The sequence below is a fragment of the Argopecten irradians genome, chromosome 5, assembly GCF_041381155.1.
Source record: "Argopecten irradians isolate NY chromosome 5, Ai_NY, whole genome shotgun sequence".
Taxonomy (NCBI): domain Eukaryota; kingdom Metazoa; phylum Mollusca; class Bivalvia; order Pectinida; family Pectinidae; genus Argopecten; species Argopecten irradians.
The window spans coordinates 3229917-3257025 of NC_091138.1; the positions used below are offsets into that span (position 1 = coordinate 3229917).

Below are 27109 nucleotides of genomic sequence, written 5' to 3' on the forward strand. Positions count from 1 at the left end.
ATATCAATTTTAAGGTTATTACAAAAGAAAGGCTAAGTGATGAAAAACTACACTATTGAATATAAACTATTGAATATAGTTAAAAGCCTTAAAAGCAGCAAACATTCTTATACATTGTATACATCACAAGTATTGTATTGTATTGCAAAAAGTTTGCCCTTCAGATTGTCTTCAAATGATATAGTATACGTCAAAGCTGTAAAACAAACGGTGAGTGAGTTAGGATTTGCATATGATTTGCATATTTCACAAGGGCAGCTTAGATATTATGGAATATGTAGACACTAGACCTTGAAAAAAATCAACTTTGACGTCTATTTCGAACCGAAACTAAAGTTGACAATTTTCAATTATTGAGTTAAAACTATAATGATAGGTTTCCTTTCAAAAACAATACTTTAGAAGGTCTGTTAAACCGAAAGTTGACATTTTCTAATAACTTGTTTGCCCTTCTGATTTTTTTCCAACTAACATTCGTGTGTCAGACTGTAAAATCAATTATTAGCGAGTTATGGCCAAATACTTATTTCCTAATGATATGCATATTTGACCTTTGGAATGGCAAAAACAGTGGTCAGTGTAGTATTCGGTACGCCAGTAACTTTTGCGACTCTATATAACATTATCAATCTCGTTTTATATTCAAATTTTAACAACTAAAAACCGTTTCGGAAAGGTAGTGGGCCTTTAAACATACCAAAATGATTTCATTGTCACTCAGGTAAAGATCTCGCTTTAGTTTTAGTCCAAAGGTTTCGATTAAAGATAAACAGGAAAGACATATATCTTCCTGTCGATTTTTATTTACATTTATTTGTACGTACATTTCTTTGTGTCAAACGTAAAATACAAGTATATTATACAGATTAGAAAATCAATAAATAAAATCACATATTACTCCCGCCATTCTCCTGCATAAACATAAAGCCGATCCCTTGCATAATATATAAAGTTAAGCATGCACCCAGCAATAAGCAATGTATGATTTATGTAGGGTACGCGATCGATACACAACAGCTATATAGGTCATTCTTTAGTCTGGCTTCCTGGAGACATGTAGAGAAGCAACAGTAACGAACTGGTAGCCACAGTACTTTTTACAGGTAAGACCATTTTTAGCATGATATTTCATATCAGTTAAATATTGCTTGTCTTATTCAAATGGTGTAATCTTTTTATTAATTATTGGGTAATAAAACTCACATCGATATCACAAAGTTTCTTTCGCCCTCGTGCTTTTTCGAGGCGTTTAAAAATTATTGCTTGTTACACATTAATGCACTTGAATATTGACATGGTTTTATAATACACGTATACACATGTACTCAACATTATTTTTATGTATTCAAAATTGAAAATCATATTATATCAATTATTTCAAAGGGAAATATTAGTGTTAATTATTTAGCGAACAAGATAACTTAATTTTTTTTTCATTTAACTAGCAAATATAATATACTCTATGAGATGTATTGTATAAATAAAGACAACTGACAAAATAAATAATTAGTACTGATAAATTGATAGAATAAATAATTAGTACTGATAAATTGATAAAATAAATAATTAGTACTGATAAATTGATAAAATAAATAATTAGTACTGATAAATTGATAAAATAAATAAATAGTAAATAAGTAGTCCTGACAAATAAAATAGACGTCATGCAGACATGGAACCAGATGATCCGGAATAGTACGCGCGTCATAGAACTCCTGTCAAAGTCGAGTCAAGGAAGGGGCGGGGTGGAATTACAATTACATTAGACGTAATTACCAAGTATCAGGTCACACAGGCCAAACATGCTAGCAATACATTTCTATCAAATCAAGACCAGATTTAGAATTCCAGTCAATAACTTATAGCAAGATATAGGATATGGGATCCCAAAGTACAACTACTTGACATAAACACATATAAATATTATAAACACACAGGGTTAGATAGTTTTACATCTCACTCTCTATGTAACTTATACATAATGAATAATTAATTTGTATTTTAATTAAGGATAAAATGAGACTTACCACGAGAAAGAGTGTTCCTTATTGACGAAGGTATACCACTACCGTTGCTAAATATTTCCTGCCGATATCTGGGATGGCACATTCTCCATTTTGACCCTCTGTCCATTCAGATTACACTCTTGACACACCCTAGACACGTACATGTACCTTACAATCCACATGTATGCACGACGAACACAATAAACATTTAAAATGCATCATCGACTTCCCTGCATCATCGATTTGAATCATTCTTTGGTACAAATCATTCAACTGGCCTTCTAGGGCAAGGAACTACCACGGGTTTACAATCACTTTCAGCCACCTACAAACGTACGTGGATTCGATCCAATAACTTTATACTGCAATGTCATTCAATGAGAATTATTTTTAGACTTTTAAGGTTTTGTGAATAAGTTTCGATGATTGACAAGTGTAAATAGACATTTCTTTAAGGATGAGTGATGGCATACCTGGCTGATCACACGATAATATCCGGCTTCGTATTGTGTGTACCTGCTCAACCTTTCCATTCGCCTTTTACTGAAATATCGGGTACTTTTTAAAGCCAAACAATTCAAACAACTTAGAATGTTTGAAATGTCCTATAATATTTTAAAACTCCATTCATCCCACACACACACGTATTACTAAGCAGGTAATTCTGTTTTCAGCAATGATTCTCCAGTCTCACCATGCAAAATGTGGATTTTAAATTTGATAGAGATAATGCTTATCTGACTATGGGGTGATTTGCTCGACGTTCCAATGATTATTAGAAAACATTTTGCTTCCATTTTGAACAAAGGACAAGAAACAAGAAAAAAGGAAATGAAATATGGATAAAACAGATTGGCACCTTTTGATGATATTTCATGATGTCTATGGAAAATATAGAAAATATAACAAATATTTTACCAAGCTTAAATTCGAGAAATAATCCTTTCTGGAGGTATGGAGGGTTTACAAACAGTAAGAAAGACGATTTAAAATAATTTGTTTTAGAGTGGAGCAATTACTGAAAAAGACATGAACTTGATTTAAATAATGATTTGTTGAATAAAAATATAAAACAATACATCTCCACATATATGACATAAACAATTGGTAAATAGCTACTATTAAATCAATAATTGGCGAGTTCTGTGGAAGGGCAAAGAAAGGGTGTGCGGATGGAGAAGAAGAAACAACTGTTAACCACACGAATACAATACAATGTACTAGTAATATAAAGATGAGAGTTTATGGAGCCTCGAGGTCTCGTACCCGTAAATCAAGTTATATTAAAGACCCACTACCTTTCCGGAGGAAAACATAAAGGTTTCTTAAAAACATTAATAACATCAGACAATATTTACCAATGGCCTAAGATGAGGTTCCTGCGTAATGTTTGATAACAGTGGAGAGTTATTTCGCTGTTTTGCGATAGTCAACTACCGCGCGGTATTTAGGACGACGGCGGGAACATAAGACGACCCGCGTTATGAAAATTAACATTTTATTTATTTCAATCAAATTGTTCAGAACGTGATGACACGTGTAGTATTAACGGTAAGTTAATAACTTTAGAGACTATACAAAAATATCGATCTCGTTTTACTTTCCCATTTTAAAAATTAAAAGCCGTTTCGGAAAGGCAGTGGGCCTTTAAATTAAAGTTAAAGAGCCTTGAGGCATTCTACATAATGTAAGACGGGCGTGGTGATTCTGGCCATGCCTAGGTTCACAATGATATAGAGGGGGACAGTCGGGATATCAGCATTAAGGAGTGTTTTGAGGTTAGTTTTAGATGGGTCGAGTTTTGTTAACTCTGGCAGCGAGTACCATAGGCAAACAGCAGAAGGTAGAAAGGAATCTTTGTAGATGATTAAGTGGCACCCGTCACGATTTTCAGCCTGTAAGCTTATGCATTACAAAACTGTTTTTGTTCTAATGTTATGTTATCCAAGACAATATTTCCATATACTTGACATGGTCTTATTAATGAGCATTATTTCAAGATTTTCAATCCAAGTTGAATTTGAGAATTATGATTAAATTTAGTGTTTAGTGTTAAGAGGATTTCGTAATAATCTGTTGAAAATGAGCACAAGTTCTGTTAGCTGATAAGACGGTACCAATATGTTTGTGACTAGTGACTTCTGGAAGTGTGATATTATTTATAAAAAGTAAGGGATGAAGCAAAGTAAACCTTTTCTTGTGTGGTATTTATATATTTATATCTTAAATGTGGAAAGATGAAGCATCTCTATAAACTTCTTACTAATTTTCAAATGAGGGGAGGGGGGGGGGCTTTTAGGAAATAATTAGGGAAACCTTTCGTCTTCTATAAACATACGTGTTAAACTCTTGAATTGTCTAAATATCCTGATCCAATAGACTGGGATGTCGATGCCTTGTGTTTTGGGGTGTTTGTAACTGATACCTACATAGTATGATATGTAAATTAGATAAATTGTTTTCTTAGAAATTCCCCGAAAACATCCGCTTTCTTTATGTGTACTAACAGCTTTTTCCTAACATTTTAGGTCACCTGAGACAAAGTATCATGTGACCTATTCTAATCGCTTTTTGTCCGTTGTCGTCCGTCGTCCGTCGTCGTATGACGATAAACTATTTACATTTTCGACTTCTTCTCCAAAATCGTTGAAACAATTTCAATGAAATTTTGCACAAACCATCTAAGGCATAAGGCCAATCAAAATTGTGGAGTATATGGTCCCCACAGGGGGCTTTAAGAGGGGCCAAAAGGGCTAAAATTTCAAAAATCTTCTTCTCTACTCGCAGATGTGGTAGAATCAAATACTCTTCATGAAAAAAAGGTATGACCCCTGGGAAGGGGTTAAGTTTACTATAATTTATATAGGAAAACACATTTTTGAGAATTATTTGGTCATTTGTAATAGGAAATGAGTCAAATTTTGTCAGATTTATCAGTATGAGATGGCCATTGAATCATATTTTTAAAAAAACATAGCTGACCCCCCAGGGGCCTTAGGGGCGGGGTCAAAAGGGGTCAAATAGGCTAAAACTTCAAAAATCTTCTTTTGGAATTCTGGGAATGGTAAAATCAAATACTTTTCATAGATGGAAGGTCTTAAGGTCCTTTACGAAATTTGTGAATTATATGACCCTGAGGTCTCGAGTTTCCCCTTGAGGAGGGGGTTAAGTTTACTATAGTTTATATTGGGAAAGCATATTTATAAGTATTTTTTGCTCGATTTTCATAGGAAATGAGTCAAACTTGGTTAGAATTATTAGCCTGAGACAGCATTTTTACATCATATCCATATTGGTCCTGGTTGACCCCCTGAGGGTAGAGGGGTGGGGCCAAAAGGGGTCAAATAGGCTAAAACTTCGAAAATTGGAAATGGTAGAATCAAATACTCTTTATAGATGGAAAGGTCTTAAGGTGTCTTTAAAAAAAATGTGAATTATATGACCATGGGGTATCACGTTCCCCCCTGGGGAGGGGGTCAAGTTTACTAAAGTTTATATAGGGAAAACACATTTATCAACATTATTTGCTCAATTAACATCCATATCGGTCCTCACTGACCTCCCTTGGGACAAGAGGGGCGGGACCAAACAGGGTCAAAATGACTAAAAATTCTGGGTTTCATTTCAACAAATTTTATTGACAAAGATGTTACAAGTCAAATGGATTAAATAACAGGCAAAGCCTATATAAATTCTCTCCAATGGTGGCAAAAGTAATAGTTTAAACTTACATCAATTATAGATATTATAATTAAGTTTTGAAATGAAATTTTACAACAGATAAAGGGAGATAACTCTTTTGCATACTCCATTCACACAACACACATAATATAAATACAGCTATTATTTTAATACAAGAACATGTTATATTACTAGTTAGACCAAATGTTACTCAGATATTGACAGACAATGACCAACAGTCCATGTGTATATATATATACACTTGTCATTGCTCTCAATACTGTTAAATTTCCTGAAAATAATTGAAAATATACACATGTATATACTTTTAATAAGATATGTGTATGCTGTATATAGAATAAAACAAAGTAACAGTATTAAAACAACCATGCTCAACAAAATACTCCAAGTATATCTTTATCAGAGGATAATTAGAGTAGAATATATACAATGTTATTCAAATGTTATATAGTAAATAATATTTTTATTTTTTTTTATTTTTTTAGGGAGAATCTTTAAATTTCATAAGCTTAGTTCAAAAACTTATGTCATGGCTAATTTAAATCATATAGAGATTAAAACGTCTAGATTTACCTATATATAGGTGAACATCATGAAGTAATTGTCTGTTTATAGTTTTATCACAGTCAGGACAGCCTTGAAGAAGAATATTGATATCAATATGGTTATGATTTGCATAACTACTAATGGAGGTAAACAGGGAAAGTCTATGTTGGTCATATAAAGGGCATTCGAGAAAATAGTGGGATATAGTTTCATTTTCAAATTCTGGGTTCACAGGTTTGATGGAAGCAAATACTCTTCATAGATTAAAAAGTCAGAATTTGTAAAATCACTGTCCGATGTCGAGGGCCAGTATATTGATATCTGAACTAGGTGACTGTTAAGGGCCATGTGCCTCTTGTTTATTTGTTTGGTGGGTTTTGGGATGATAATATGATATACATGTAACGTGACTAACGTGCTACCCAAATTGCTTTTTGAAGATAATTGTTGAAATTTTCTAACGTGTGCTTAAATCCAGATTTTTCTTTTAACATTCCACAAATAGACACATTCAGGTTTAATTTCATGCTGTGTTTATTTATAAATAGAGAGTTTTGAAGAATGTCCAGTCCAGCCCTGTGTTTCAGCAGGTTTGAGTACTCAAAGTGATGGTACACCTCCTAAATTTGATTTGATTAACGAAATGTCTAGACATGATAAAAAATGTTTGAATTCATTTAAGGAAATTTCAAACAATTTTTAGTTTATTTCAGTCACATATCTGTCAAAAATATCCCATTCAGCAATTGTTTTCCTTGTTTTAAAATATATGCTGTTTTCAGGGTTGTTGCAACGACGTCGTTTCCCGGATTTTTTTTATCGTAAACTGAAAATTCTGCTTCATATATATCAAAAGTGGACTAATTTGGGTAGCGTCACGTTATATCAAAAGTGTACCAATTTGGGTAGCGTCACGTTATATCAAAAGTGTACCAATTTGGGTAGCGTCACGTTATATCAAAAGTGTACCAATTTGGGTAGCGTCACGTTATATCAAAAGTGGACCAATTTGGGAAGCGTCACGTTATATCAAAAGTGGACCAATTTGGGTAGCGTCACGTTATATCAAAAGTGGACCAATTTGGGTAGCGTCACGTTATATCAAAAGTGGACCAATTTGGGTAGCATCACGTTATATCAAAAGTGGACCAATTTGGGTAGCGTCACGTTATATCAAAAGTGGACCAATTCGGGTAGCGACACGTTATATCAAAAGTGGACCAATTTGGGTAGCGACACGTTATATATCAAAAGTGGACCAATTTGGGTAGCGTCACGTTATATCAAAAGTGGACCAATTTGGGTAGCGTTACGTTATATCAAAAGTGGACCAATTTGGGTAGCGTCACGTTATATCAAAAGTGGACCAATTTGGGTAGCGTCACGTTATATCAAAAGTGGACCAATTTGGGTAGCGTCACGTTATATCAAAAGTGGACCAATTTGGGTAGCGTCACGTTATATCAAAAGTGGACCAATTTGGGTAGCGTCACGTTATATCAAAAGTGGACCAATTTGGGTAGCGTCACGTTATATCAAAAGTGGACCAATTTGGGTAGCGTCACGTTATATCAAAAGTGGACCAATTTGGGTAGCGTCACGTTATATCAAAAGTGGACCAATTTGGGTAGCGTCACGTTATATCAAAAGTGGACCAATTTGGGTAGCGTCACGTTATATCAAAAGTGGACCAATTTGGGTAGCGTCACGTTATATCAAAAGTGGACCAATTTGGGTAGCGTCACGTTATATCAAAAGTGGACCAATTTGGGTAGCGTCACGTTATATCAAAAGTGGACCAATTTGGGTAGCGTCACGTTATATCAAAAGTGGACCAATTTGGGTAGCGTCACGTTATATCAAAAGTGGACCAATTTGGGTAGCATCACGTTATATCAAAAGTGGACCAATTTGGGTAGCATCACGTTATATCAAAAGTGGACCAATTTGGGTAGCATCACGTTATATCAAAAGTGGACCAATTTGGGTAGCGACACGTTATATCAAAAGTGGACCAATTTGGGTAGCGACACGTTATATCAAAAGTGGACCAATTTGGGTAGCGTCACGTTATATCAAAAGTGGACCAATTTGGGTAGCATCACGTTATATCAAAAGTGGACCAATTTGGGTAGCGTCACGTTATATCAAAAGTGGACCAATTTGGGTAGCGTCACGTTATATCAAAAGTGGACCAATTTGGGTAGCGTCACGTTATATCAAAAGTGGACCAATTTGGGTAGCATCACGTTATATCAAAAGTGGACCAATTTGGGTAGCATCACGTTATATCAAAAGTGGACCAATTTGGGTAGCGACACGTTATATCAAAAGTGGACCAATTTGGGTAGCATCACGTTATATCAAAAGTGGACCAATTTGGGTAGCGTCACGTTATATCAAAAGTGGACCAATTTGGGTAGCATCACGTTATATCAAAAGTGGACCAATTTGGGTAGCATCACGTTATATCAAAAGTGGACCAATTTGGGTAGCGTCACGTTATATCAAAAGTGGACCAATTTGGGTAGCATCACGTTATATCAAAAGTGGACCAATTTGGGTAGCGTCACGTTATATCAAAAGTGGACCAATTTGGGTAGCGTCACGTTATATCAAAAGTGGACCAATTTGGGTAGCGTCACGTTATATCAAAAGTGGACCAATTTGGGTAGCATCACGTTATATCAAAAGTGGACCAATTTGGGTAGCGTCACGTTATATCAAAAGTGGACCAATTTGGGTAGCGTCACGTTATATCAAAAGTGGACCAATTTGGGTAGCGTCACGTTATATCAAAAGTGGACCAATTTGGGTAGCGTCACGTTATATCAAAAGTGGACCAATTTGGGTAGCGTCACGTTATATCAAAAGTGGACCAATTTGGGTAGCATCACGTTATATCAAAAGTGGACCAATTTGGGTAGCGACACGTTATATCAAAAGTGGACCAATTTGGGTAGCATCACGTTATATCAAAAGTGGACCAATTTGGGTAGCGTCACGTTATATCAAAAGTGGACCAATTTGGGTAGCGTCACGTTATATCAAAAGTGGACCAATTTGGGTAGCATCACGTTATATCAAAAGTGGACCAATTTGGGTAGCGTCACGTTATATCAAAAGTGGACCAATTTGGGTAGCGTCACGTTATATCAAAAGTGGACCAATTTGGGTAGCGTCACGTTATATCAAAAGTGTACCAATTTGGGTAGCGTCACGTTATATCAAAAGTGGACCAATTTGGGTAGCGTCACGTTATATCAAAAGTGGACCAATTTGGGTAGCGTCACGTTATATCAAAAGTGGACCAATTTGGGTAGCGTCACGTTATATCAAAAGTGGACCAATTTGGGTAGCGTCACGTTATATCAAAAGTGGACCAATTTGGGTAGCGTCACGTTATATCAAAAGTGGACCAATTTGGGTAGCGTCACGTTATATCAAAAGTGGACCAATTTGGGTAGCGTCACGTTATATCAAAAGTGGACCAATTTGGGTAGCGTCACGTTATATCAAAAGTGGACCAATTTGGGTAGCGTCACGTTATATCAAAAGACTGTCTATGATTTATTTATATTATAATTTATTTGTTATATTTTATATATTTAATTGATAATTTTAGAATTGTATATTACAATTTAAGTGATATTTATCTTATTATTGATACTTTTAGAATTTGTATATTGCCACTTAAGTGATATTTATTTTATTATTGATACTTTTAGAATTTGTATATCACAATTTAAGTGATATTTATCTTATTATTGATACTTTTAGAATTTGTATATTGCCACTTAAGTGATATTTATTTTATTATTGATACTTTTAGAATTTGTATATCACAATTTAAGTGATATTTATCTTATTATTGATACTTTTAGAATTTGTATATTGCAATTTAAGTGATATTTATTTTATTATTGATACTTTTAGAATTTGTATATTACAATTTAAGTGATATTTATCTTATTATTGATACTTTTAGAATTTGTATATTACAATTTAAGTGATATTTATCTTATTATTGATACTTTTAGAATTTGTATATCACAATTTAAGTGATATTTATGTTATTATTGATAATTTTAGAATTTGTATATTACAATTTAAGTGATATTTATCTTATTATTGATACTTTTAGAATTTGTATATCACAATTTAAGTGATATTTATGTTATTATTGATACTTTTAGAATTTGTATATCACAATTTAAGTGATATTTATCTTATTATTGATACTTTTAGAATTTGTATATTGCCACTTAAGTGATATTTATTTTATTATTGATACTTTTAGAATTTGTATATCACAATTTAAGTGATATTTATCTTATTATTGATACTTTTAGAATTTGTATATTGCAATTTAAGTGATATTTATCTTATTATTGACACTTTTCGAATTTGTATATCACAATCTAAGTGATATTTATTTTATTATTGATACTTTTAGAATTTGTATATCACAATTTAAGTGATATTTATTTTATTATTGATACTTTTAGAATTTGTATATCACAATTTAAGTGATATTTATTTTATTATTGATACTTTTAGAATTTGTATATCACAACTTAAGTGATATTTATTTTATTATTGATACTTTTAGAATTTGTATATCACAATTTAAGTGATATTTATCTTATTATTGATACTTTTAGAATTTGTATATCACAATTTAAGTGATATTTATTTTATTATTGATACTTTTAGAATTTGTATATTCACAATTTAAGTGATATTTATTTTATTATTGATACTTTTAGAATTTGTATATCACAATTTAAGTGATATTTATCTTATAATTGATACTTTTAGAATTTGTATATCACAATTTAAGTGATATTTATCTTATTATTGATACTTTTAAATTTGTATTACAAAATGTGATACTTTGATTTGTATATCACAATTTAAGTGATATTTATCTTATTATTGATACTTTTAGAATTTGTATATCACAATTTAAGTGATATTTATCTTATTATTGATACTTTATTATTGATACTTTTAGAATTTGTATATCACAATTTAAGTGATATTTATCTTATTATTGATACTTTTAGAATTTGTATATTGCAACTTAAGTGATATTTATCTTATCATTGATACTTTTAGAATTTGTATATTGCAATTTAAGTGATATTTTCTTATAGACTTTCTGGAAATATATTTCTTTATAACAGAAAATCCAACTTTTTATTTTGAGGAAATGTTCATTAGGAAAAAAAAAAACTACGATAAAAACCTACAATTCCAGCTTATTATAGGAATGTTTTCTGCCGACCTTCTGTCATTGTGAGGTGTAGCTGTACCTACATGTTACAAATATCCCGATATCCTGTCCTCAATCACAAGGTTAGCTCGTGTGTTACAACATACTAACTTTCAGTATCGCTCTAGCGATAACGGTTTTCGTCCATACACTTCAAAATTATCACACTGAAGACTTCAAGATTGTTGCCATTATCGTGGAGAACTGTTTTGCGTTGGGCGTATTAAATAAATATTGGTAGTTTTATCACTGGGACAAATATTGCTGACGAATAACACCTGCTTTTGTTTTAATGCTACCACGTTCTGACAGGTCCTCATCAAATCCTTAATTTCCTTTAAAAGACCATTGTAAAGTATAAACTTTGTAACGAAGACGATATTCTAATCAAATCCATTACTTAAATTCGTGTGAAAGACATTCTAAAACGGTAACTTTGTAATGAAGACGATATTCTAATCAAATCCGTAACTTAAATTCGTATGAAAGACATCCTAAAACGGTAACTTTGTAACGAAGACGATATTCTAATCAAATCCGTAACTTAAATTCGTATGAAAGACATTCTAAAACGGTAACTTTGTAACGAAGACGATATTCTAATCAAATCCATAACTTAAATTCGTATGAAAGACATTCTAAAACGGTGACTTTGTAATGAAGACGATATTCTAATCATATCCGTAACTTAAATTCGTATGAAAGACATTCTAAAACGGTGACTTTGTAACGAAGACGATATTCTAATCAAATCCGTAACTTAAATTCGTATGAAAGACATCCTAAAACGGTAACTTTGTAACGAAGACGATATTCTAATCAAATCCGTAACTTAAATTCGTATGAAAGACATTCTAAAACGGTAACTTTGTAACGAAGACGATATTCTAATCAAATCCATAACTTAAATTCGTATGAAAGACATTCTAAAACGGTAACTTTGAAATGAAGAAGATATTCTAATAAAAAAAAAAAACATTGTGAAACGGTGACTTTGTTATGAAGACGATATTCTAATAAAATCCTTCAATTCGTATGAAAGATCATTGAAAAACGGCGACTTTGAAATGAAGACGATATTCTTATAAAATCCATGAATTCATATAAAAAGACCATTGTAAAACGGTGACTTTGTAATGAAGACGATACTTTTTTCAGCGTGTGTAAAGCTGTAAGGGGGCAATATTCGCAATTTCATTACAGATTCTTAAATGCAATATAATATAGGTAGGCGGATGAGCACTAAATCATGACCAAATTGAAAATTTCCTGATAAACAAATTAATCATCGATATAACTATCTCATAATTGTAATATCTTATCATAATATGCATGTTTTTGTTATAATGGATGGTTATACAGTTACTGACATCAGCACCATTCGTCTTTAAATGCAAATTATTAAATGACGTCTCATCTCAAAATAGTTTCTAACCGGTAATATTTGTGGGATGATTTGCTAGGAATAAAACATCTTAATGCGCTAATGGGGGTTTATTAAAATGCTTGCAGATTTTATTTAGTCAAACAAATCATATACTGTTCGTTCAATAAAGTTCGAAGTGCCATATAACTAAATACCAGTACTTGACGTTGAGCTAGATATTTTTATAAAGTAGTTTCATCAATGTCTATGACGGTCTATTTTCATTTACTGAAATGATTAAAATTGACATCAATGATGAGAATGGAGTTGATACTAAAATGGTACGCGTGTTCATCAAAAACGTTTGTACTTTATCTTCCTAGTTTTCGTAAATTTCGTCCTATCAAAATTGTTAGTTTCCCCATTCCATTGTTTCCTATTAAGAATATGGGATGTGGTATATACATATAGTACGGATTGTATTCGGGCTGATCGCCATAATATACTAAAATTAAAGAAGATTATGTCGAATAAGGGGGGAGAACTCCTAGATGTTATTTTTATGATATTTTGTATCTCCATCTACTACTAACTAAACCTCAGGAAGTATTTGCGTAAGTTATCTAATGTTTTATTTATTTGAAATATTGATATTCGACACTGAGAGGTTTTTTTTAGTTTTTTTTATTCAACATATGCATGTAAATAACAATGTTTTTCCTTTCACAGAAGGACTTCCATACCAATTTCCATTTTTAAATTGATTATTTCAAATATGCACTTACAAAAAATGTACACCACATTCACATTAATTGAGTGGTTCTGGTTATTTATCAGGGTGACTGTATAGTAGCTTACAGTAATACATAACTCTGGGGGACTGAGTGGTTCTGGTTATTTATCAGGGGTGACTGTATAGTAGCTTACAGTAATACATAACTCTGGGGGACTGAGTGGTTCTGGTTATTTATCAGGGGTGGCTGTATAGTAGCTTACATTAAGACATAACTCTGGGGGACTGAGTGGTTCTGGTTATTTATCAGGGGTGACTGTATAGTAGATAACAGTAATACATAACTCTGGGGGACTGAGTGGTTCTGGTTATTTATCAGGGGTGGCTGTATAGTTACAGTAAGACATAACTCTGGGGGACTGAGTGGTTCTGGTTATTTATCAGGGGTGGCTGTATAGTAGCTTACAGTAATACATAACTCTGGGGGACTGAGTGGTTCTGGTTATTTATCAGGGGTGGCTGTATAGTAGATTACAGTAATACATAACTCTGGGGGACTGAGTGGTTCTGGTTATTTATCAGGGGTGGCTGTATAGTAGCTTACATTAAGACATAACTCTGGGGGACTGAGTGGTTCTGGTTATTTATCAGGGGTGACTGTATAGTAGATTACAGTAATACATAACTCTGGGGGACTGAGTGGTTCTGGTTATTTATCAGGGGTGGCTGTATAGTAGCTTACAGTAATACATAACTCTGGGGGACTGAGTGGTTCTGGTTATTTATCAGGGGTGACTGTATAGTAGATTACAGTAATACATAACTCTGGGGGACTGAGTGGTTCTGGTTATTTATCAGGGGTGACTGTATAGTAGATAACAGTAATACATAACTCTCTGGGGGACTGAGTGGTTCTGGTTATTTATCAGGGGTGGCTGTATAGTAGCTTACATTAAGACATAACTCTGGGGGACTGAGTGGTTCTGGTTATTTATCAGGGGTGGCTGTATAGTAGCTTACAGTAATACATAACTCTGGGGGACTGGGTGGTTCTGGTTATTTATCAGGGGTGACTGTATAGTAGCTTACAGTAATACATAACTCTGGGGGACTGAGTGGTTCTGGTTATTTATCAGGGGTGACTGTATAGTAGCTTACAGTAATACATAACTCTGGGGGACTGAGTGGTTCTGGTTATTTATCAGGGGTGACTGTATAGTAGCTTACAGTAATACATAACTCTGGGGGACTGAGTGGTTCTGGTTATTTATCAGGGGTGGCTGTATAGTAGCTTACATTAAGACATAACTCTGGGGGACTGAGTGGTTCTGGTTATTTATCAGGGGTGGCTGTATAGTAGCTTACAGTAATACATAACTCTGGGGGACTGAGTGGTTCTGGTTATTTATCAGGGGTGGCTGTATAGTAGCTTACATAAACATAACTCTGGGGACTGAGTGTTCTGGTTATTTATCAGGGGTGCTGTATAGTAGCTTACAGTAATACATAACTCTGGGGGACTGAGTGGTTCTGGTTATTTATCAGGGGTGACTGTATAGTAGCTTACAGTAATACATAACTCTGGGGGACTGGGTGGTTCTGGTTATTTATCAGGGGTGACTGTATAGTAGCTTACAGTAATACATAACTCTGGGGGACTGAGTGGTTCTGGTTATTTATCAGGGGTGGCTGTATAGTAGCTTACAGTAATACATAACTCTGGGGGACTGAGTGGTTCTGGTTATTTATCAGGGGTGACTGTATAGTAGCTTACAGTAATACATAACTCTGGGGGACTGAGTGGTTCTGGTTATTTATCAGGGGTGACTGTATAGTAGCTTACAGTAATACATAACTCTGGGGACTGAGTGGTTCTGGTTATTTATCAGGGGTGACTGTATAGTAGCTTACAGTAATACATAACTCTGGGGGACTGAGTGGTTCTGGTTATTTATCAGGGGTGACTGTATAGTAGCTTACAGTAATACATAACTCTGGGGGACTGAGTGGTTCTGGTTATTTATCTGTATAGTAGCTTACAGTAATTAACTCTGGGGGGAGTGGTTCTGGTTATTTATCAGGGTGCTGTATAGTAGCTTACAGTAATACATAACTCTGGGGGACTGAGTGGTTCTGGTTATTTATCAGGGGTGGCTGTATAGTAGCTTACAGTAATACATAACTCTGGGGGACTGAGTGGTTCTGGTTATTTATCAGGGGTGGCTGTATAGTAGCTTACAGTAATACATAACTCTGGGGGACTGAGTGGTTCTGGTTATTTATCAGGGGTGGCTGTATAGTAGCTTACAGTAATACATAACTCTGGGGGACTGAGTGGTTCTGGTTATTTATCAGGGGTGGCTGTATAGTAGCTTACATTAAGACATAACTCTGGGGGACTGAGTGGTTCTGGTTATTTATCAGGGGTGGCTGTATAGTAGCTTACATTAAGACATAACTCTGGGGGACTGAGTGGTTCTGGTTATTTATCAGGGGTGGCTGTATAGTAGATTACAGTAATACATAACTCTGGGGGACTGGGTGGTTCTGGTTATTTATCAGGGGTGGCTGTATAGTAGCTTACATTAAGACATAACTCTGGGGGACTGAGTGGTTCTGGTTATTTATCAGGGGTGACTGTATAGTAGATTACAGTAATACATAACTCTGGGGGACTGAGTGGTTCTGGTTATTTATCAGGGGTGGCTGTATAGTAGCTTACAGTAATACATAACTCTGGGGGACTGAGTGGTTCTGGTTATTTATCAGGGGTGGCTGTATAGTAGCTTACATTAAGACATAACTCTGGGGGACTGAGTGGTTCTGGTTATTTATCAGGGGTGACTGTATAGTAGATAACAGTAATACATAACTCTGGGGGACTGAGTGGTTCTGGTTATTTATGAGGGGTGGCTGTATAGTAGCTTACAGTAATACATAACTCTGGGGGACTGAGTGGTTCTGGTTATTTATGAGGGGTGGCTGTATAGTAGCTTACAGTAATACATAACTCTGGGGGACTGAGTGGCTCTGGTTATTTATGAGGGGTGGCTGTATAGTAGCTTACAGTAATACATAACTCTGGGGGACTGGGTGGTTCTGGTTATTTATCAGACTGGGTGACTTGTATAGTAGATTACAGTAATACATAACTCTGGGGGACTGAGTGGTTCTGGTTATTTATCAGGGGTGGCTGTATAGTAGCTTACAGTAATACATAACTCTGGGGGACTGAGTGGTTCTGGTTATTTATCAGGGGTGACTGTATAGTAGATTACAGTAATACATAACTCTGGGGGACTGAGTGGTTCTGGTTATTTATCAGGGGTGGCTGTATAGTAGCTTACAGTAATACATAACTCTGGGGGACTGAGTGGTTCTGGTTATTTATCAGGGGTGACTGTATAGTAGCTTACAGTAATACATAACTCTGGGGGACTGAGTGGTTCTGGTTATTTATCAGGGGTGACTGTATAGTAGCTTACAGTAATACATAACTCTGGGGGACTGAGTGGTTCTGGTTATTTATCAGGGGTGGCTGTATAGTAGCTTACAGTAATACATAACTCTGGGGGACTGAGTGGTTCTGGTTATTTATCAGGGGTGACTGTATAGTAGCTTACAGTAATACATAACTCTGGGGGACTGAGTGGTTCTGGTTATTTATCAGGGGTGGCTGTATAGTAGATTACAGTAATACATAACTCTGGGGGACTGGGTGGTTCTGGTTATTTATCAGGGGTGGCTGTATAGTAGCTTACAGTAATACATAACTCTGGGGGACTGAGTGGTTCTGGTTATTTATCAGGGGTGGCTGTATAGTAGATTACAGTAATACATAACTCTGGGGGACTGAGTGGTTCTGGTTATTTATCAGGGGTGGCTGTATAGTAGCTTACAGTAATACATAACTCTGGGGGACTGAGTGGTTCTGGTTATTTATCAGGGGTGACTGTATAGTAGCTTACAGTAATACATAACTCTGGGGGACTGAGTGGTTCTGGTTATTTATCAGGGGTGGCTGTATAGTAGATAACAGTAATACATAACTCTGGGGGACTGAGTGGTTCTGGTTATTTATCAGGGGTGGCTGTATAGTAGCTTACAGTAATACATAACTCTGGGGGACTGAGTGGTTCTGGTTATTTATCAGGGGTGGCTGTATAGTAGCTTACAGTAATACATAACTCTGGGGGACTGAGTGGTTCTGGTTATTTATCAGGGGTGACTGTATAGTAGCTTACATTAATACATAACTCTGGGGGACTGAGTGGTTCTGGTTATTTATCAGGGTGACTGTATAGTAGCTTACAGTAATACATAACTCTGGGGGACTGAGTGGTTCTGGTTATTTATCAGGGGTGGCTGTATAGTAGCTTACATTAAGACATAACTCTGGGGGACTGAGTGGTTCTGGTTATTTATCAGGGGTGGCTGTATAGTAGCTTACATTAAGACATAACTCTGGGGGACTGAGTGGTTCTGGTTATTTATCAGGGGTGGCTGTATAGTAGCTTACAGTAATACATAACTCTGGGGGACTGAGTGGTTCTGGTTATTTATCAGGGGTGACTGTATAGTAGCTTACAGTAATACATAACTCTGGGGGACTGAGTGGTTCTGGTTATTTATCAGGGGTGACTGTATAGTAGCTTACAGTAATACATAACTCTGGGGGACTGAGTGGTTCTGGTTATTTATCAGGGTGACTGTATAGTAGCTTTCAGTAATACATAACTCTGGGGGACTGAGTGGTTCTGGTTATTTATCAGGGTGACTGTATAGTAGCTTACAGTAATACATAACTCTGGGGGACTGAGTGGTTCTGGTTATTTATCAGGGGTGGCTGTATAGTAGCTTACAGTAATACATAACTCTGGGGGACTGAGTGGTTCTGGTTATTTATCAGGGGGTATGACTTACAGTACATAACTCTGGGGGTAGTTCTGGTTATTTATCAGGGTGCTGTATAGTAGCTTACAGTAAACATAACTCTGGGGGACTGAGTGGTTCTGGTTATTTATCAGGGGTGGCTGTATAGTAGCTTACAGTAATACATAACTCTGGGGGACTGAGTGGTTCTGGTTATTTATCAGGGTGACTGTATAGTAGCTTTCAGTAATACATAACTCTGGGGGACTGAGTGGTTCTGGTTATTTATCAGGGTTGACTGGTAGTAGGAGTAGTACATCATAGACTATAGAATGGTCAGTTATTGTCCTTTTCATTCACCAGAGAGATAGGATAAAGGGGGCTATGGTAAACAGGTACGGTATACCTGATATAGACTAGGTATATACAACTATGAATAGCGTCTAATCCTGATCGCCAAACCATTGTCAGCAGAAAAATACCCCGAGGCTTCTCATACCAACAGACTTAGAGTATTAAACTAACATCAAGGATCTCAGCTTTTGTTTTCATGCTGCATATTGTGAAATATGAAAATACAATATGGGATGGGCAGCTGTGATAGTCCGATACTTGATTCGGTGTTTGTGATTATCTGTGGTGGAGGACACAGCTCCGGGTACTCCTTGTGTAGTATTGCTCTAGCTGTTCAGTGAAGGGAGGAAACAAACGAAGCATGTAAAATAGTACACCGGGTAACTTAGTACACAGGTAACAACCAAAGGTATTTCTCACAGCTCATTTTAGTGAATTAAAACTGGTATATAAGCTATTTATGCGTATATCAGTGCATCACACATATGGACTACCGAAGCTCTGACTATGGACCTTTGACAGCAACATTGAGCATTTTTTAACTCAGGACACAAGGGTGTGATATCACTTAGAACAGGTGAGTTTATCCGACATATTATATTACGGAAGTGGGTTTACTATAAATGCACACCAATTTTTACTAGTGCGTACATTTAAAAGAGTCTTTAATACAGTTTTCGGACAGACTTTAGTAATCAGTAGGGCGTCACTGTTTCCTGTTTTGAATAATTATTCAATGATCATAATATGACAGTGAAATTTAACCGCGCCGCATAACAATAGGACATGTGGGTATTGTTAACAGATAGCAACTGATAATACAAATACACATCCTCACCTAAATACGCAGGTAGACTTCGGCTAATCTCAACTTCACTGCTCACATAAAGAGGGAAAATCCCATTAAAGAGCACACACATACTCATACAAAGGTTTAAAAATGATACACGTAATAAAATATTAATTCAGTTTTGAAAAAGCCGAATGCTCTGTGCAAGGTTTGATTTTATATTTCAAAATTGCTCTTTAAACGTTGTAGTATCTCCATGTGTATAGCTCATTACATATGACATGTAGACACGACATTTAGGTACATGTATGTATAGCTCATTTCATCTGACATTTACGTATACATGTATGTAGTTCTATAGCGAACTGAGATCGGGGTACGAACCAACGGACCGGAGCGCTAGCGGAAATGTAGTTATTGGTTTAAACGACTGAAATGTATACGTATTTATTGGACTATACGACTAAATGTAGTTATTGGACTATACAATCTAATTAAAATCAGACTTGTAATTTCGCTCCAGTACGATACTCTAAGTTACGCTCCAATTGGAGCGTAACGTAGAGTATCGTAGTGGAGCGGAATTACAAGTTTAATTTTAATTAGATTGTGGACTATACGACTGAAATGTATACGTATTTATTGGACTATACGACTAAAATATAGTTATCGGACTATACGACTGAAATGTATACGTATTTATTGGACTATACGACTAAAATGTAGTTATTGGACTATACGACTGAAATGTATACGTATTTAGTGGACTATACGACTAAAATATAGTTATTGGACTATACGACTGAAATGTATACGTATTTATTGGACTATACGACTAAAATGTAGTTATTGGACTATACGACTAAAAGGTAGTTATTGGACTATACGACTAAAATATAGTTATTGGACTATACGACTGAAATGTATACGTATTTATTGGACTATACGACTAAAATATAGTTATTGGACTTTACGACTGAAATGTATACGTATTTATTGCACTATACGACTAAAATGTAGTTATTGGACTATACGACTGAAATGTATACGTATTTAGTGGACTATACGAATTAAATGTAGTTATTGGACTATACGACTGAAATGTATACGTATTTATTGGACTATACGACTAAAATGTAGTTATTGGACTATACGACTGAAATGTATACGTATTTATTGGACTATACGACTAAAATATAGTTATTGGACTATACGACTGAAATGTATACGTATTTATTGGACTATACGACTAAAATATAGTTATTGGACTATACGACTGAAATGTATACGTATTTAGTGGACTATACGAATTAAATGTAGTTATTGGACTATACGACTGAAATGTATACGTATTTAGTGGACTATACGAATTAAATGTAGTTATTGGACTATACGACTGAAATGTATACGTATTTATTGGACTATACGACTAAAATGTAGTTATTGGACTATTATTCTCTTTATTTCCTCCAATTTGAAGATTACATAAATAGAATAACATACATGTAATACAATATTCAACATGGCTTAATCTGTACAAAGAATAATGTAAGTGATGTGACAACTAGTTGAGTAAATGTACATACAAATGTACAACTATTTTATTTCTATCTATAGTGCATTATAGTGGTACAAAATAATGAATAGACAATAATATAATGATAATAATAATGGTAAATAAACAAAAAATAATAATAATAATAATAAATAAAAAAATAAAAATCGGGGGGAAAAATTAACACTTCAGTATGTATATATACACAATGAACCCAATCAATTTACTACACATACAAGTAGTAAGAATAGTCATAATTAGACGTGATAACTATTTGAAAAAATCATTTAACATTTTTGAAACATATCTGACAGAAACGTGGCGAAATTCTATTATATCTATACTGTTCAAATCATACATAATTTTACCACCTATAGATATATGAAATAATTGGAAGTCTGAATGGGAATGTAAGTATACGTTAAAACCGATTCCATCTATACTTAAAAACTCACACTATAACCGAGCTCGCACCTCTTCCGTAAATCCACACTGTAAAACAATATGCGTATATATTTCATTATACATTTTCCCACACCTATGACATAAAATTAATTTATCCGTCTCTGGACTTCTTAAATTAACAACTAATGACATTATATTGCAGACTGATGTTATAATTTGCGGATGTTTTATCAATAATCTCACAAATGTAGGATAAAACAAATTATCATGGACCAAAATAAACTTATTAAAATCACAATCACTACGCATCCTTTCTTTCCATGCTCTTTCTTCATATAAATGTACATTAAACTTTACTTTCGCTTTCCATGAACTCTTCACTGGAAACACATCATTTGATAAATATTCTTGTGAGAACTTGTATACATTGTATTTCTTAAGAATAATTAATATATCACTTGTAAACGACTAAAATGTAGTTATTGGACTAAAATCGACTGAAATGTATACGTATATATTGGACTATACGACTGAAATGTATCTATTGGACTATATAGATACGACTGATATCTAGATATTGGACTATACGACTAAAATGTAGCTATTGGGCTATACGACTAAAATGTAGCTGTTAGACTTTACGACTATGGAGCTGTTAGACTTTACGACTGAAATGTATCTGTTGGCCTGTAATTATCCTCCCATTCAATTTCAGAATATTTTATTGTCGGATGTTACAGACAATCGGAATTGGGCAACAGGCAACATGGCTATACACGCTCTCTCCTTAAATATTAAATAATAATGATATCCTAAAACATTAAGCTAGATATTGATAAACATCATATACAAAATGTCTCCTAGTTCATATCATTACAAATAGAAAAAAAATGATTTTACAAGATATTCAACGAATTCAACGAAATTTATTCAACAAAATTCAGCGAAATCTATTGGTATTCCTGACAAAGTAATGAACTTTATCCAATATAGCTTTATCAATGTTAATATCGTGTCTTTCAGAGCCATGTAAAAATTGTTTGTGTAGTCAGTGGTATATCATTGTCAAGTTCCAAGATAGAGTTAAAAAGGAGCCGTCTAGGGTTGACGTATAAAGGACAGTATAGAAAATAGTGTTCACAATCTTCGTTTTGAAATCCACACAGGCAGGCTGGACTGTCACTGAGATGAGAATTAAAGAGATCGATATTAAGGTTACTTGCAAAATTTCTCAACTGACATAATAAAATATTCGACTACGATCACCATTATATTTGAAAATATCGGACATTGAGCTCTATTATCAAAGATCTATGTATTTGCTGTAAAACTTTTGATGGATCTAACAGATGACATTATAGGAAATGAACAGGACGGTTCGTTCCTCTTGGTCATAATAGACGGGAAGAAGCTGTCTTTATATAACTGGGTTCTAGCAGCAGGAATTTTAAATAATCGGTTATGTCGGATATTGTAATTATCACTAATATTTAAAGAGGGTTGTAATAATTCATAAATATGAGAAGGGCAATTTTTATTAAATACATTTAAAAAGTTATATTTCGATGTAGATGTCTTCGTTTAATCTGGTACTAGGCCAGATTCTCTATAAATTATAGCGTGACTTATTCCCCTTCTTAAACCAGTTATAATGCGTGCTGCTTCAAGCTGGATTGACTCCAAAATATCACACTCAGATTGGTTGCAATTAGACCATACTATATTAGAATACTCGAGAATCGGTCGCATAAAGGAAGTATAAAAAGTTTGAAGTGATTTTCTATCAAGTTTGAATTTCAGTAATCTGAGTATGTTTATTCTTTTGTATGCTTTCTCATAGATATAATTTATATTGATAGACCAATTTGCCATTGCATTAAAATATACTCCTAAGTGCTTATGATTGGTAACATTATTAATTTTTGTATTGTTGAAAAATAAATCAGGAATTAATATTTGGGAGTCAACTCGCCTTGAGAAAAGAAGAGATACAGTTTGATCAGGATTGAAAAGTATGCCCCATTTTTCAGCCCACAAAGATATTGGACTAAACGACTAAAATATAGCTATTGGGCTATACGACTGAAATGTAACTGTTGGACTTTACGACTGAAATGTATCTTTTGGCCTGTAATTATCCTCCCATTCAATGCTTTCATAACCATTTTTATGTTTCTCGAATATATCAATAGAATCGAATAACGATACACCGTAGTTCACTGTGTGGCGTTTGATTAGTTCTACTACAGTATAAAGCACCGCCATCCGTTAACACCAAGACTTTTATCGTTGCTTATCGAGACATATTTTGAGCATAGAGTCGGAATAATTATGAATAATAGTTGGTCATTGGTATATGAAAGAAGCAGATGTCATTGCAGTGTTTACATTTTCGTTGAAGGTCAAATGAAGATGAGGTTCATGTGGACAAACAACAGGTCTTGTATGACTTTGATGAGATGTGAGTATACATATATCACGGGGACTAATTCTACGTGTTATTAAAGATGCTCCACCGCCGACAGAGCATAAATGATGTTCATCACTTGAACAATAATTAGTGTTTAATCGTGTATATATACGTCTAATTAACACAAAAAAAATAATAAAATGATTTATTTTGCCTTTGGTGCTCGCGCAATCAGTACTCCATTCTATATAGGATATAGTGCCATGGATTTTTTTCGGGATGCAATTAATTATTTATGGTAATTTAACTTTAAGTAAAATTAGAAGCTCAAACTTTTCAATGGTGGTAATGAGGTGAAATAAGTAAATTTTGTAACTGAAGAAAAATACTAAATCGTATGCTTCTGTCTTTGATAGTAAAAAAATTTCATTCGTCAGCGGTGGAGCATCTTTAACTACGTACTGATTTTTTGCCTATATATCTCTTCTTTGGTGTACTTGAACATAATTTAATTGATCTAAAGTGACTATGCATCCGTCCAAACCCTAGATATTGACTCGTGGTTTCGCCTTTTTCCCAAACACGAAAAAAAGAACAAAAATGTGAAAAACGCGAAAAATCCAATCCAACATTTGCTTTTTCGCTTTTTTCCCCAACACGAAAAGAAGAAGAAAAAAAATGAAAAACGAAAAAGCGATGCAATGGATTTTCGCTCTTTTTTTTTTTTATTTTTTTTCTAACTTTTTTCGCTTTACTGCTTTTTAGCGTTGGATATTGTCCAACTGTACATGTAAGTGTGAAAATTTGTTTGTTTACACAATGCACAAGTAATATATATCTATATCATTTCTAATGAAACACATATCAGCTACACTATATCACATCTTGATATTACTGATAGTTGTCCAATCACTTTTGCTGTGTTTCAGGGTTTGTGTACTCAGTGGTCGGTGGAAGTTTGACCTGTTTCCTTGGTGTTTTCCTCTTATTTCCGGCAACAATTAAAGTCAGTTATGGGAAATACAGTTTGAACTTACGGGTATATACTGCAGACACTACAGATACTTTGTCTACTGCGTCTGACGCCCTGATATACGTAAAGTCATCACTCGGTACAACGCACAGCAACACAGTGTCTTCAAACTCTCCCATACAAAGCGTTAATGTGACTAAAAATACCACTCCTATACAAAGAGTTAATGTGACTAGGAATATCACTTCGATACAAAGAGTTGTGACTAAGAATATCGCTTCGATACAAAGTGTTAATGTGACTCAGAATATCACTTCGACACAAAGAGTTAATGTGACAAAAAATACCACTCCTATACAAAGAGTTAATGTGACTAGGAATATGCTTACAGTTCAGACAAGCACTGCGACCACTTTTTATCTCGACGTCATGCCAACGCTCGCATCTCCATCTGATATCGCTCCAAAGAAAACCGCTAATTATAGTGTATGCGTAGTGTTGATGGGAGGTCTTGGAAACCAAATGTTTCAGTTTGCAGCTATGTATGGACTAGCTGCCAAGAAAGGAATGTGTATAGTCATTGGTGGACCTAACGAGCTGACAAAAGTTTTCAAACTAGATGTTAAATTGAAGGAAAACTACCGAAATGTTTGTAAAACATTTGTTGGAAGAGGAGAAAGTCTGAATTGTGGATATGATAAAAGGATGGCGTCTTTTCCAGCTAATAATAACTATAGAGTAGGAGCATACCTACAGTCATGGATGTACTTCTACAACGCCTCGAAATCTCTCCGCAAGCAGTTCGTCTTCAAAGACGATATTACAGAATCTAAAAACAAGGTGATTCATTCAGTCTTGAGAAAACATAATTTTACATCACGTTCCAATGTGACGCTGATAGGAGTCCATATTAGGAGAGGGGATTTAGTTGATCATAAGTTTGGATATCAGGTTGCAAGTGAGAGCTATATAAATAAATCTGTCCACTACTTTTTGGCCAAACAACTTAAAAACGTGATATTTCTGATTTGTTCTAATGGCATGGCCTGGACAAAAGAAAACATGCCGAAAGGAATCCGTTCAGAATATATAGAGGGAAATTCACCTGCGGTAGACATGGCTATTTTAGGGTCATGTGACCACATGATCAGTAGTGTAGGTACATTTAGTTGGTGGTCAGCGTGGCTGACCGGTGGAGAAGTCACTTTCTATCAATGGCCAGCCAAAGAAGGATCAAACTTAAGGAAACAATTCAGCAAAGATTATATAGACTATTTCCACCCTGGATGGACTGGGTTTTCATAGCGTCGTTTTGATGATGGTAATAAGAAATTAAGCAAAACCAACATTTAAAGATGCTCCACCGCTGACAAATGGTATTTTTTCACTATCAAAAACAGGAGCAGACGATTTAGTATTTTTTATAAGTTACAAAAGTTACTTACTTTACACCATTACAACCATTGAAAAGTTTGAGCTTCTAATTTTACTTCAAGTTAAAAATATGAAAATTAATTGCATCCCGAAAAGAAAAAACTTCCGTGTCACTATATCCTATATGGAATGAAGTACTAATTGTGTATGCACCAAAGGCGAAGTAAATTATTTTAAATTATTTTTTGTGTTAATAAGACATAAATATACACGATTAAACACCAATTACTGTTCAAATGATGAATACCATTTATGCTCTGTCGGCGGTGGAGCATCTTTAAGTTTATCAATTACTGAATGGATAATCGATTATTGTAGTATTAGATTAAAGTATATTACAACTTCAAGTTTCTTTCCGTCATTGCATTGTCCGCATAATTGTATTTCTCAAAGCGTTCTGTTGTATGTTCTTGCAATCAATAATATAAACACTGTTATCACAAAAGAGAGGTGCCCCATTGGAAAACATCGTATTTTGCATGAAGATGAAGCTGCAATTTGCATACTTTTTAAAAATATGAATATTGTTTCTGCTAATGGTTATTTCATAGTCAAGACACCATAATAAATTAAAGTAAAATAGATGATGTTTGCTTTCGGTTCAGCATTTACACCAAGGACGATAGTGTAAAAGTTAATGTGGATGTCTGTCACAAGAAGCGTGGCGTTACCTGTAACTGGGATA

General features: G+C 34.6%; 1 protein-coding gene across 3 annotated transcripts; it reads left to right on the forward strand.

Moving 5' to 3' along the window:
- Window positions 1-1026: 1026 nt before the first annotated feature.
- LOC138322658 (galactoside alpha-(1,2)-fucosyltransferase 2-like) lies at window positions 1027-27006 on the forward strand. Of its 3 annotated transcripts, none has more exons than XM_069266664.1 (3): window positions 1027-1103; window positions 24009-24068; window positions 24947-27006. In XM_069266664.1, the coding sequence occupies exons 2-3, from the start codon at window positions 24014-24016 to the stop codon at window positions 26293-26295; spliced, it is 1404 nt and encodes a 467-aa protein (XP_069122765.1). In that variant the 5' UTR covers window positions 1027-1103; window positions 24009-24013; the 3' UTR covers window positions 26296-27006. The 3 variants fall into 3 exon arrangements, with proteins under 3 accessions (XP_069122765.1, XP_069122764.1, XP_069122763.1); XM_069266663.1 differs by lacking the exon at window positions 1027-1103 and adding an exon at window positions 18836-19253; XM_069266662.1 differs by lacking the exon at window positions 1027-1103 and adding an exon at window positions 18837-19434.
- Window positions 27007-27109: the final 103 nt, after the last annotated feature.

Bases quoted from the DNA above. Each gene is read 5' to 3' on its own strand.
- LOC138322658 (XM_069266664.1), top strand. From the start codon at position 24,014: ATGAAGATGAGGTTCATGTGGACAAACAACAGGTCTTGTATGACTTTG. The intron at 24,069-24,946 runs GTGAGTATACAT...GCTGTGTTTCAG, and splicing joins TTGTATGACTTTGATGAGAT to GGTTTGTGTACTCAGTGGTC.